Source organism: Asterias amurensis, chromosome 4 (genome assembly GCF_032118995.1).
Source record: "Asterias amurensis chromosome 4, ASM3211899v1".
Classification (NCBI taxonomy): domain Eukaryota; kingdom Metazoa; phylum Echinodermata; class Asteroidea; order Forcipulatida; family Asteriidae; genus Asterias; species Asterias amurensis.
The window spans coordinates 17,556,298-17,571,039 of record NC_092651.1 but is presented as its reverse complement, the minus strand read 5'-3'; the positions used below and the strand labels follow the sequence as shown (position 1 = coordinate 17,571,039).

Below are 14,742 nucleotides of genomic sequence, written 5' to 3'. Positions count from 1 at the left end.
ATGCTAAATTGTAGCATGGTTGTTAAATTTTACAAAGTGTGAATGGACAGCAATTGTTTCTACTGTCCAAGTTCTCTTGCAAAATCTTGTCAAAACTGCTACATTTGACAACCATGCTAAAATAAAGCAAGGGACCCAAGTTTAATTGGTGTTTTGTGAATAGCTCGTCAGATCCGAAAGCATGTTTGTATTAAATGTCTCGAGTAGAATATGTGGTATCCAAGCAATGCATGTATGTTAGCATAGTGGCTACACTTTCGCCTATACAGAAGGAAATCTTAAAAGTGTATTTGAGTCTTAAAATAGCCACAAATACACTGCTTGTCTGTCATCGCGAAGACAGAAAAAGACCCAGCAAATACTTTGGTTAGTCCACTTCATTTGGAACTAATGGTTTGACTGTTTGAAGAACTAACCCGCCTTAATAATAGTGAAGGGGGCCTCATAGCTGCGGCGCCAAACTCGAGGACATTTTGTTTTTCTTGGTGAAGAAACTGTTATGTCAACTCTGACAAGTAAATGAAATATTTGTGCCCAGTGGTGGAAGGCAAACATAACGGTCATTTGTGGAGTGTTTGGGGGTAGAGTATGGGGGTACTGAGCAAACTTGTGCGGATTTAGATGTACTGTTTGCATAGCGACAGCTCCAAGACGCGGGGTTTAATGATCCCTTGGATCCGCCTCGTGAAATATGTTGTGCATCGCCCTCTGACACCACTTTTGGGTTTAATATCAGGGAACATTGTGTCTTTCTGGATGATGGAGCTGATGGTGGCGTAACCGGAAAAGGGTCCAATTTCTTATGCAAATGCCTTTGCTAAGTAACATATGACCAGTTGCAATAGTGGGGCACCACCTTAACTTTAAATCGTGCATGCCAACACCACTCGCGGGCAAAATTTTGAACCTTGCGTCTTTTTGTATGATGGTGTTGACGGTGGCGTCACCCAAATGGGCCCATTTTCATGAACCAATTTTCCTTGCTAAGCAAAAAATGAGTGGGGCACCAGTTGCAACAATGTTAACTTTATGGAATATTGGCTTTAACCAGTTTTGTTAAGCAACCTGTTTAATGCCTAGCAAGTTGTGCTTAAAAATGCATTATAAAATTTGTAAAAGTGTAATTTTTAGAAAATCACGAGAAAACGACAACATAGGGTAAAACTCAATATACAGCAAGTTGAGACTGAAAACCTTTTGCAAAGGCTGTGCCTGTGTCTGGAATAAAAAAAAACCATTACAGTGAAGGCATGAAATGTTTTTTGTTTTGTTTGAGTTTTGTTCATGTTTGTTTTACCCTCATATTATTTAGGCGTATCATTTCGGCGAAGGGGCCTATATCCATCAGTGCTGTAAACATGTCATCCAACTTTCCCGTCGCAAACAACCAAAGTCAAAGCTACATACATTCGCTCCTCAACCACTCCGAAGTCAAAAGCACATCGTGCTCAAAAGTCAAGCAAATAAAGGAAGAAAAAAATTATGATGATAGAAAAACACATTTCCCCCAAAACAACGCATCGCGTGAACTGCTCCAGTTTCCCCTGCCGTCTTGCGCGTCTCGATGCCCGGTGGGAAACCATTTAGACCGATCGATGACTAAATGTAAAACGGTCGTCAATATATGAGGAGAGTGGCTCTCTCCGTAGGTAAAGTAATACAGGATCAATACAGATGGGCTCATATCTTTTAACACGGTCTCCTTGTGTCATATCGCAGTGGCTCTTTTTCCCGTTCTTCAGAGACGGAATAAATCTTCCATTACAGAGAAATACACATTTTATTTCGACTTCTTTTAAGCGCTGTGGCGCGGCCTTTCGATTGCCTCTTGCGCATGCAAATAAAAAAACGGACTTTAAAAAAAACCATACTTCTAAAACCTCTCTCACATCGTGTTGCTTGGCATGTTACCGCGAAGAAAACTAGCATCCATGAAAAACAAAATCAATTTTAAGAACACTTAAATCACCAATGTTTATCTTCGATTACATAAATTACAATGATATCGAGGACTAAGTTGCGCAGATCACTGATCGAAAAGGCATGATTTTACGTAGTTTCTAAAGAGGTTTGTTGTAAATATGATAATGATAACCTTTTGACAGGAATAGATTTTCCCTGCAAGACTAAAAACTAGGAACGATTCCCATGGGCTTGAGTTGATCGTATACTGACCTGATGTGTGCTTACACAGTGCAGTTGTTTTTCCCCCAAGGAGCCGAGTTGAACAACCGCAAGTTAAAGTGGTTTTTAATTGCCAATTAATACCCACCCGCGCGCAATTACTGGCTGTGTTTATTCGGGTCATTTTACTTGTGTTCTAGTTAAGACTTATAACTACCGATACTGCGAAAGAGATTTGTTATTAACGTTAAATAAATGCAATTCGTGAACTATCCTTTCAGGGCCTCTCAAAAAATTAAAGTATGGAATTGGCGAAAAACAAGATCTGCGAAGAGTTTTGGCGGACAGCTTTTGTGGTAATTAAAATATGGAATTCGTGAATAAATTAAGCGCGGAGGGGACGTGTTCATATATATGGTTTTGTTTAAAGTGGCCTACGCGTGGAATACTTGGCAGGTCGTCGACACAAAGGTTTGCGAACTGATGTTGTTTACTCGTGGCACCTGACTCCTGGGCCTATTAATTTCGGAATTGATTGTGGATTGTTGAATGTTTAAAATATGTTGAATGTTGAAATAATGTTGAATGTAGAAAATGTTTAGCGTGCCGTGTTTCTAGAGCCGCTATGTATACCGTACCCGTTTGAACGAAATTTACAGCATTTGCAAAACTACTTTTGGAAATTGTACATTGTCAATCCAAGAATCGGCCTTTTGTAATGAGCAAAAAAAATGCACACGCTCTTTAAATCGAGTTCCACACAAAAACATGCAATTATATTTCAGTCGAGAGAACTGCATGTACAGCTATGCAGAAAATACAAACCCCCTCCTTTGAAGTTATCCCGTTCGAAAAAGAAGGAGAAAACTTAAGACGAAGTGACCATAATGTAACAATTCCATAAAGCTTCTTAAAAGATTACAACAGCTTTTACCGCTTAGCTTCAACGCTTCGGGCAATGACTTGGGATTATTTGGGATTTTGCCGAAGATTATTTAGTACTCATTTTGTGAGTGGATAATCGCGATTCAACGATGCGGGCTGACTGGGACACCACGTGCGTTGTACAAACTATTATGTGAATGTCTAATATGCAATATCAAACCGTGCTGAAACTAACTTTACTGCCATAGATGTTTAGGTGATCACTTTTGAGGACTGTTGGAAAATGGTCCAATATAATATAATTGTGCACATGTCCTGACTTTCAACCGGGCATGAAATTCTTCCCATATTCTGACTTATATTCAGAACATATTTCGTTATAGCCTGAAAACTTTATTATTTTACTATATGTACATGTACATTTAGGTCAGCCATTGCACTCACTAAACTGTTCCTACATTTTCCAGAGGACAAATCATTTCTGCTTAACCTTTCTACTCAGGGCGTTTGGTACTCATAGCCCTCTGACCATATACTTTCCTAAAAGGCGTGGGGTAATGTTTCCAAGATGGACTCTGGCTAGATTACTCGTGCAGGGTGGGTTTATTTTCTTTCTCTTTTCTTTTCTTTTTGGTGGGTGTTCCTTTTCGATGGGTCTATCTCAAAAGAAAAAATTACAAATTAATATTTGGAAGAAAAATCAAGTTAAGTTGTCAAAAATGTATGTATGGTTTTTTTTCAAGCCTTTATATTTTCAAGTATTTTTTAAATATTCAACACTTAATATTCAGCATTGGTGCTTGCTGTGCTACGAGGAACTTGGTATATATGTTGGTGTACCAATAAACTCACTGAGATACACGCCCTCTGTTTGTAGTCTTTGCCTCAAATAAAATTCTCACTCCCTTGGGTTGTTCCATGAAAGTGCATTACAGATAATCCACCCTTCATGTACTTTAGCAACAATGTCAAACAGATATTGTTTTGTTTGTCAGAGAACATGACAACTCATTTCAGAAACCACAAAGGTCCTGCCAACGTCCTCTAGATCCCCTTATGAGCGTTGACAAGAAGTACAGGTCTTCACAAACCAGCACTACCTCGCTTCAAAATGCACGTTCTCTCTTTAAACACACACTAGAAAACCGTCTAGGATTTTGCATTTATAAAATCCATGCGATTATCCTTAAGAAAAGCCTAAGCCACAGCTTAAGTAAATCCCCAGATTGAAATCTCCGTGGCTTACCTTGGCTACCCGGCCGATACCCGGCTCATCTTCAACCCGTGTTTAGAGAACATTCAACGGTCAAAACAAGTCACGGACTCTTGGGTCGTGTGTTTGGGGGATATTCCTTCAAATCCCAGATGCGATTCGGTTACTATGCAAGTGAAATGGACGAGAGTGATAGACTAAGACAAGATTCTGAACGAGCTTAGTGTCGGTTTACCCTCCCTCTATCAGCTCTCTCATCTTTAAAGGCACTGGACACTATTTGTAACTAACTCAAAATGATTGTAAACTTTTACTTGGTAACGAGCGATGGAGAGCTGTTGATAGTACTATTGTCACTTGTCAGAATAAACGGCTCCCTCTGAAGTAACGTAGTTTTTGAGAAAGATGTTATTTCTCACTCAAATTATAAAATACTTCAGCTGAAACCTTTTACTATATGCATCTGTAAGCACACACATTTGTGCAACAAGAGTGTTTTTCTTTCTATGTTTTCTTGCAGCTTCGATGACCAATTGAGTCTCAATTTTTACGGGTTTGTTATTTTATGCATATTATGTTTGGATATACCAGAGTGAGAACACTGGTCTTTGACAAAAACCAAAGATGTCCAGCGCCTTTAATGTAGATACGATCCTATATGGTATTATATTTATAAGAATACTGTGCCGTCTTCAGAAGGATAAAGTGTGGATTATCGAAGAGGATTTAAGATGCAAGATGAACGATAGATTGAGCGCATGTAGACATCGTCCAAATAGAAATGGTTAGAGCTGTTGTGATGGGCTTTTTCGGTAACTAGCTGCATCAGTAAATTTACTGGTAAATTAAAGGAACACGTTGCCTGGGATCGGTCGAGTTGGTCTTTGAAAAGCGTTTTGTGACCGTTTGTTATAAAATGCATATGGTTAGAAAGATGATGTAAAAGTAGAATACAATGATCTACACAAATATGCCTCGAAATTGCGTGGTTTGCTTTTTACCTCGTCCAATAACACGGTCGGCCATTTATGGGAGTCAAAATTTTGACTCCCATAAATGGCCGACCGTGATAGTTCGCGACGTAAAAAGAAAACCGTGCAATTTTGAGTGATACTTGTGTGGGTCATTATATCCTCCTTTTAAAGATCTTTCTAACCATATATATTTCATAACAAACGGTTTCAAACGCTTTTGAGTGACCAACTCGTCCGATCCAAGGCAACGTGTTCCTTTAATGCGAGTGGATTTAGGATTCCTTAAGAAACATACGTTAACCCCTTCCAAGCCTCGAAATAACACACAATGATACCCACAGCAATTGCCGTGGTGCCCTGTGCAAACTTACACTTTCCTCAAAGGGGTGCCACTGTACAAAAGGGAAATTGCTGTGCCCCTTCAAGAGCCAAGCTCAAGGCATGCCCTTCCCTCCCCACACCTTTTTAAGACCACACAAATAAAAACCTCGAACATTTTCATTCTGTAAAAAAAAGCAAACATGAGCTTGCCCATTTAATGGAACTATTGCTACACAATTTCACAGAAATTGGTACACAAAAATACACAGCCTCCGCGAATGACCCTGCTACGGTCGAAACGTCAGGCCATTAACTATTTTTTTGGAAAAAAAATAAAAAAAATAACTTTGTCAACATATATCTATAAAAGATGTTTTACCTTGCACTACATTATTGCCACGAATGGCCTTAAAGCCAAGTTGAAAGATGAATTTGCACAATAATCACGGCTACACAAATAACATACTAGAGCTAACACATGCACAACCACCGAGGCCAGCAAATACGTCAGAAGAAAAGTCACATTTAAAAAAACTCAGACGAGTGACGTCATCTGAGATTAGATTTACATTGTTTGTCCCTCAGTCAACACAACATAACAAAAATAGTGTACTTTAAGATAACAGTGCATTCAGTGGGGGCCTTTACCAAATACTCAACGAATCAATCAATAATGTCATTTGAAAGCATGAACGTGAATTAACTCATGCATTAAAGGCTGTACACTATTGGTAATTACTCGAAATAATAAAAACCGACTTGGTAATGAGCAATGTATAGCTGTTGGTAGTCCCTCTGAAATAATGTAGTTTAGTGTTTTTTTCCTTCATCATTCTTTTGCAAATTCAATAACCAATTGAACCAAACTTTTCACAAATTTGTTATTGTGTATGCAATGAGTAGACCAAGTGAGAAGACTAGTCTTTGGCAATTACCAAAGGTGTCCACCTTTAAAGGCACTGGACGCCTCCTTTGGTATATTATACCAAAGTACATCAACATATTATGCATAACATAGTTACAAACCTGTTTAAACTTTGACTCAATAGTTCGTCAAATTTGCGAGAGAACAATGGAAGAAAAAACGCACTTGTCGCACAAGTAATGTGCTTTCTTGAATCCTAGACATCAGCTGGGGTCTCTTAAAGACAGTGGACACTATTGGTAATTGTCAAAGACCAGTCTTCTCACTTGGTGTATCTCAACATATACATAAAACAACAAACCTGTGAAAATTTGAGCTCAATCGGTCGTCGAAGTTGCGAGATAATAATTAAAGAAAAAACACCCTTGTCACACGAAGTTGTGTGCTTTTAGATGGTTGATTTAATGACCTCAAATTCTAAACTTGAGGTCTCGAAATCAAATTCGTGGAAAAATACTTGTTTCTCGAAAACTATGTCACTTCAGAGGGAGCCGTTTCTCACAATGTTTTATACCATCAACCTCTCCCTATTACTCATGACCAAGTAAAGTTTTATGCTAATCATTATTTTGAGTAATTACCAATAGTGTCCACTGCCTTTAATATTCAAATGAAATATTTCTTTGAGAAATTACTTCTTTCTCAAAAACTACGTTACTTATCATATACCATCAACAGCTCTCCATTACTCGTTACCAAGTAAGTTTTTATTCTAACAATTATGATTTTTTTTTTAGTAATTACCAATTCTGACAGTACCTTTAAGATTTGAAGTCGGTGGCCTATAACCAATCAATGAATATAGTTTGAAAGCATGAATGAAATTTAACTCATTCATTAAAAACGAACAAAATTAATCGTCGAGGCCATTATATGTTTAATTATTTTTAGGATGATTGTCAGAAAGAAAAAAATGTTTTATCCGAATTTTTGTTCATCTAATACAATGTACAATTTGAACTAGGACCGATCCCCAGGTGAAATATTTGTTCGGAGTAGTCCTACTTCAAAATGTTTTGCAAAGGATTGGTATATGGATAACGCTTTTTAATATTAGTCTGAAAGCTAACTACCGATACAATGCACTGGACACTATTGGTAATTGTCAAAGACTAACCTTCACACTTGGTGTATCTCACCATATGCATAAAATAACTAATCTGTGAACATTTGAACTCAATTGGTCGTCAAAGTTACGAGATAATAATAAAAGAAAAAACACCCTTGTCACACGAAGTTGTGTGCTTTCAGATGCTTGATTTCGAGACCTCAAATTTTAAATCTGAGGCCTCGAAATCAACCATCTAAGAAAATTACTTCTTTCTCGAAAACTACATCACTTTAGAGGGAGCCGTTTCTCACACTGTTTTATACTATCAACCTCTACCCATTACTCGTTACCAAGAAAGGTTTTATGCTAATAATTATTTTAAGTAGTTACCAATAGTGTCCACTGCCGTTAAGTTCATACTGGAACCATTTTCTGTGAAATTATGTACGTCTGAAATAAAGTCATATTCCAAATAACTGTTCTGAAAACAAAAATGGAAACAGCTGATTTAAGTTTTGAAAACCACAATTAAGGAAAATGTGTGAATATAGCCAAAACTTGAGCTCGCTTGTCCACTATTTTCTGTCTTCAGAATTTGCTCCCACAACAAAAAAGGCCGAATTCTCACAAGTTTGTCATTTCATGTGAACACTGTCTGTGTCTACTTTCCCCAGCTCTACCCATCCTGTCTAATACCTAATTAATGAGTCATAAATGTGAAGACAAAAAATCGAGTTAAAAACCAAGTTTAAACCAATTTCCCCGAGTGATTGCAATCCATCCAATACGGTATAATTAACAGTGCAGCCATTTTATTTTCCTCCAATTCCAATATATTTTGTCAACAGATTTTGTTGTTGTTTATGATCATCACTCGGTGAGCCATAAAGATAAATGTTGTATTAGAGAAAATACTTTAAATGTTGACACCAACAGGAGTGCTTATGTCACTGATTGCATTACGCCATAAATAAATAAAATCTGAATACTCTACATAAAAACACACAATGAAAGGTTTTGCATTAAAATATTGATGCCAAAAATAGAACTATAACTATTTGAAAAACTTAGCCTTTTTTATCATCATCATCATCTGACTCCCAAGCCCTTAATGTTGCTCTCACGGGTGGATTAGTGTTATGTTTATGATTACCAAGTTCCATGGTGACGTCACCAAAAGTCATATTCAGCGCGTTTAGGTTTCCGATACTGCGGTCCGCGTCCCTCCTCTCCGCGTCGCTCTCGGTGTACTCCCGGGGACCCTTTCGACTGGCACACTGAAGGTTCTCGAGCAATCTCAGGGTGTAATAGTCTACCGTTTGATCGGGGTCTGTTTGGAGGCCAGAGAGTGTCCCCGCGAATGACTTGACCCGGTCCGGGAAGTTCGCTCTGTGCAGACGCTCCTTATTCAGATCCAGGAGTGTCGGTCGTTTTTCTTCTCCGAAGATGCTCGGCATGGTGTGTTTCTGCTTGCTCTGTGGCCGTTTTTTCTGGGGGTTGGTGGACGAGTTGGATCTTGAGTGCGGGGATGGGTTTTGACCTTCCGGTGTCGGGGCTTTGAGATGGTCATTACCTTTTTTGTCAGTCGGTCTTGCCACGGCCGTTTTGGGCCTGGCAGGTTTGGCAACACTGCTGGTCTTTGAGAAGCCAGGCATTGCGGTTTTGGGTCTAGTTCTAGAGTTTGTTTGATTGGAATCAACATGCTCATTTCGTGTTTTCGTCGCGTTTTCGGGGTTACCGTGCACCACTCCGCCCGTTGATGGGTTCGATTGAAGCGTTTGCCGGGGGCGAGCCGTCACAGCAGTCGCCGGCCTCCTCGTGATTGTCCTGGGAGCGATCGACACCGAACTCGTGGGTCTGTTGTTCGGACTTGTCGGCATGTTGTTCGAACTCGGTGGCCTGTTGTTCGTACTCTTGGGTCTCTTGTTGTTGTTACCAAGAGGAACTGCTTCAGTTCCCGGTTTATAAACAGCATTTGTGCTGCTCCGCAGCCGGTCATTCCCAGTCGGTTCAACTACCACGATGGAGGTGGCAGCAGGTCTGACCCCCTTCCCGTTCCCGTATTTAAGGGCCTCCTTATCCATGCCTTCTTCCTCGGAAGACTGTTGGTTCAGGGTGTGAGTCGGGCTGATCTTGACAGTGTATTTGTCGTCCTGACCGCCGACGCTCGTGTTGAAGGTGTAGTTGTCTCGGTGTATCAACTCTCGTAGGAGCTCCCTGTTTCCCGTCATCCGGGCATGGGTGAGTTTGGAACGGTTGAGTTTGATCTGGAACCGCTTGTTTACCACTCTCTGGTCCATGGAGATCCGGTGGCCAACTCGATGCTTAGAGACGTCCAGCATTTGTAAGTTCTTCTGTAACATGGTGTCCAGTTTCCAGTTTGCGGAGTAGACTGTCTGAGATTTCTCGCCGACAAGAGCGCCTGGCTGCTTTTTCTCGGCGCGGGAACCCATTTCAGTTTAGACGATAGTTGACAAATAAAAGTTATTTTCTTTAGAAAGAAAAGTACATGTACACATACTTTACTTTTGTTCAAAACAGATCCGTCCATGCGAAAATACATAGTGTTTTGTCTTTCACAGGAATACTAGTTGAACCTTCACACAATTTGATGTTTAAAAATAGTTGTTTCACAAAATAGTTTTCAGTCTCTCTGACAGACGTTGAAATACACATTTTCGGTTATTTTAATTGTGTGTAAAACCCCAACTAGACTCACTGAGTCAACCCTATCCTATGAAGTAGTCATTGAAGCATGCCATTAAGTGTACTCAACATCATGTTTAGCACTCCAGCGTTACTCAACAGCCTCTTTGTATAGTATTCATAACGGTGTATTACGGTAGACTGCAAAGTTCATCTCCATGGTGTTCAAAATGCATGTTGGTTTTGCCAATAACCACCTGCCAACAACTAAGTAAACGGCTCAACTTGACTAATCAAAATCACATTAGAGGACAACTCAAGTTTACGTAGAATGAACACTTCATGTTCTCAGTCAAATTACATTCGTCCCATCACGCACGTACTCCTGTCGTCCGTCAAGCTCTGTAAATATGATCCAGTTTGTAAACGAAGCGGAGACATATTAACTCAGATGCAAATTAGTAAATCACATCTCTGAAATGTTTTGAAGCAGACTGTTCCTTTACTGCCGAGTGGAGGTCTTTCCTGACATGGCAATTCTCACTCTGCAAAGCTGTTGACCGGCTAGCAAAAATGAAGATGCACCAACTCCAAAAAATAATCCCAAATCGATTTATAAAAGTTGATGGTGCTATGTCAGAACTCTATTATCAGAATCCCGTTTTGAACTGCTTGGTTCCTAACTAATCACACGATGCAATGGTCCGTCCGGTCCAGTCAGCCGAATAAATTTAAGTGTTTTTTTCTTTCTCTTGTTCTTCTCTCCTTTTGAATTTTAGTCACCTTGTACAGACAAACAAAAATCAATTTAATTTGATCGCCGAAGTTACTTGCTGCCACTGATATAGTGATACCCTGCTATGAGATGGTGAACCTGTGTTGGCAATTGCCTATTGTAAACCTCTATTGTGTGATTCGGTGAATGAGTTTAACCTATTATTATAGGGCTACAAAAAACACCCCTACCATGGAGACGCACAACAGAGAGACTCCACTCTACCAAACAGGGGGGTTAGACAGCGAGTTGGCTGGGAGGGTTTTGTTGACTCCGGTAAAATACGGCTGACATTGTTTTGTTATTTACCCGTTTTTGCGGGGAGACGATAGGATAGAGAAATATGTGCCATTCAGTCAATACAAGTATGGATTTTTTGGTTTGGAATGGCCGTGTTTGTTTTGAAACGAGAGTTTACACTGCTGGGAAGATAATTTGGTGTGCGTTTGAAATAAAGGCTCCAACATAAAAATGATTGGAAAATAGGCTACTTTTCGGAATTAAAAGTACCTAAGCACATACAATCAAGAATTCAAACATGAGATTTAAAGGCATGGAACACTATTTGTAATTACCCAAAATCATTTTTAGCATTATAACAACTTACTTGGTAACGAGCAATGGAGAACTGTTGGTAGTATAAAACAATGTACAGCTCCCTCTGAGGTAACTTAGTTTTTTTTTAGAAAGAAGTAATTTCTTACCAAAAAAATATTTGAATTGAATTCGAGACCTCAGCTGAGGTCTCGAATTTATGCATCTGCTGAAAGTACAAAACTTTTGCGACAAGGGTGTTTTTCTTCCATTATTTTCTCGCAACTTCGACGACCAATTAAGTTCAAATTTTCACAGGTTTGTTATGTAATGCATCTTGAGATACACCAAGTGAAAAGACTGGTCTTTGACAATTACCAATAGTGTCCAGTGCCTTTAAGGGCAAACCCAAGTTCAGTTTAGAATTGACTCTCATTGTTATGCCTTCTAGTCGTATGAATGCTGGTTGGTGTAGAAATGACAAGGCAACAAACGGCGCCTTACTAAAGCGTGGTGTTCCTGATCAACAGAAGAATGGGTTCGAGAATTACTGAGAATTTGTTAATGATATTTTAATGTTCAAAATAATATCAAAGCGTGCAATAAGTTAACTTGCAATGTAAATTATGAACGACAGTATGTATTGATTGATTTTTAGGAATACGTTGACCCCGTTACTATAGAGAAGGCCTACTAAGTATTTGCACCAATTCTTTATCGTTTTATTGCTGATGAGTATATGAGCCAACTATCGCCTCCTGTCTAAATATAGATTTTCTCGGCCAACTACATTGAATGCTCCGTACGATCATAATTCAACAGTCAAAAGAAGTGATTCAATTTCACTAAAATATTAGCAATCACTGGACAAAATCACTTCGGGTTTTTATATTCATAGGTTGCCATTAATATTCGATTTTGGTAAAAGCCAGCAGCATGAGCTGAAGTCAATTGTGGAGGAGCGGTGAACATTTAGTTGTGAGTGCCTATAAATGAAAGGGGGTATGATCAAAATGAAATGAAATTGTTGGTGCAGGAAGCTGAGATGTTGTGCACTATTAGCTGAAAATTTTGCATAGTTTGATCGATTGAATGTGTTTCATTGAAATACAAAAATATTTGCTTAAACTGACATGGAGTACCTATAACCAACACGGGGTAATATTACCCATGTCCACCGGGTTGCGATTTTCTTTCTTTCCAAACGATATTGCAATATTTTTCCCCTTTATCATCTATCCAGTCTGATATTGATTAAACCTGTTGCATGCTCGAACGTGTAGGGACTGCACGTTTGAGAATGCAACAGGTTAAGTCAATATCAAACTCGAAATAGAAGTTCCGACTAGTATTTTGAAAGGGGTGGTGACGCATCTTTTATATTTTTTAAAAATTATGAACAATTCGAGTAACAGCTGAACAGACATGATTTGACTATTAACTTTTGTAATCACTTTGTACAGTTTCAAAAAGTAGTGTAAACATAAATAGAAATCTAGAATAAATAATGGTTTGTGCATTATACTATGAACAACACGTTGGAAAGTTCGTAGAGTGTAGGCCGACATTGTTCGCGCTTTTATTATTGGAGGGTCGGTTGTTCCTCCATGGTTGTTCATGGTTTCTCGTTATCGAACCTCTTTTCAACAAGTTTCTGAAGTTAAATTGTCATCACGTTCTTTCACTATTTTTCATTCTTATCAAGCGAAACTCATGCATGCCTCAACTTACAATTGGGGAAATGGGGGGGGGGGGGGGGGGTTGCGGAGGACTCTATGGGGCCGGGCGGGGCCTGATGTGATAAAAGCTCAATAATAATGTTGGCAATTTTTGTTTCCTATGCCCTTTTAGTCTTTGTTTTCTTAAGCTTAATTTCAAACCAAATTTAGGACCTTCTGAAGTATCCATTTCTCAGACCCAGTAACTGGGGCGCTGTAGGTCTAGGGCCTACCTGGGGTTTTTTCACACTGCACTTTCGTACTAGTACTAAACGCAGATGTCCATATTTTTTGTCCGCTGCCCCCCCCCCCCCCCCCCCGTCTGCCCCCCCCCCCCCCCCCGTCTCTCCCCCCGTCCCTCCCCCGTCCCATGCAGTTCTAGGAATTACGGTCAAGAAGGACCATGGTAAAAAAAAATAGTTCCAATTGTTTTTAATAAATTACTTAATTGTCATCAGTCATCACAGTATATATACAAACTACTAGGTCACTGATGTGTAAAGTTGAACCAAACTTGCGGCCAGGAGGGGCGCGGCCGCGGCAAATCGTAAAGGAAGGCACTAAAAACTAACCTCTACAGCGGTTCGGAACTTTTCGTGTGCTCTCGGAACATTCCGGCACGGTTCGCGACTATTCCCCACGCAGCAGGTTTGGGGAGTTGTTACATAAGAGTGGACTAACCACTAGGACCTGGTTGTTAATGATTTCATGTCTAAAAGATGCAAGTACTGCTTCATACCTCTTTATTCAAGTACATTTGTAGCAGCAGGTTTGGGGAGTTGTTACATTTGAGTGGACTAACCACTGGGACCTGGTTGTTTATATTTTCATCTTTAAAAGATGCAAGCACTGCTTCAGACCTCTTTATTCAAGTACATTTTTTAGCAGCAGGTTTGGGGAGTTGTTACATAAGAGTGGACTAACCACTAGGACCTGGTTGTTAATATTTTCATGTATAAAAGATCAGTACTGCTTCAGACCTCTATATTAAAGTACATTTGTAGCAGCAGGTTTGGGGAGTTGTTACATAAGAGTGGACTAACCACTGGGACCTGGTTGTTTATATTATTTTCATGTTTAAAAGATGCAAGCACTGCTTCAGACCTCTTTATTCAAGTACATTTGTAGCAGCAGGTTTGGGGAGTTGTTACATAAGAGTGGACTAACCACTAGGACCTGGTTGTTAATATTTTCATGTCTAAAAGATGCAATCATTTACAAAATGACGTCATAAGGTCATTCTCGCTTCCAATGGGAAAAGTACATCCACTTTTAACTCTCACTCTTGAGGGCGCTGTTCATTTTGGGTTGTTTTCTTCTTGACGAGCCTCTCTACCTGTACCTCCTCCATGGTAGAACTTGGAAGTTGCCGACCTTAAAGAGGAAGAAAACACCACCCAAGAGCTGTATTAGGTACGAAAAAGCACATGCAGTATATGTTTTCGTTTTGTCTTGTTTGTATGTAGAACAAGGGTCCACTGTCCTGTCGTATGACTTTTTTACAAGACATGCTAATGCTTATGCTACGATTTTTGTATTTTGTAAGGAGCATGCATGAGAAAGGAAGCACAGGCAT

At 39.6% G+C, this 14,742-nt stretch overlaps 2 protein-coding genes across 2 annotated transcripts in view; one reads left to right on the top strand and one right to left on the bottom strand.

The window, feature by feature from the left end:
- Positions 1–5,730: 5,730 nt before the first annotated feature.
- On the bottom strand, positions 5,731–11,001 carry LOC139936509 (uncharacterized). Its single transcript, XM_071931343.1, has one exon. It carries the CDS (start codon positions 9,944–9,946, stop codon positions 8,561–8,563), a length of 1,386 nt encoding a protein of 461 aa, XP_071787444.1. The 5' UTR covers positions 9,947–11,001; the 3' UTR covers positions 5,731–8,560.
- A 3,475-nt stretch (positions 11,002–14,476) lies between these two features.
- LOC139936608 (uncharacterized) overlaps positions 14,477–14,742 on the top strand; it is a 33,472-nt gene continuing 33,206 nt past the window's right edge. The window contains exon 1 of the mRNA XM_071931450.1: positions 14,477–14,579. The gene's annotated coding sequence lies outside the window, so the exon portion shown is untranslated. The remainder of the gene's footprint in view (positions 14,580–14,742) is intronic.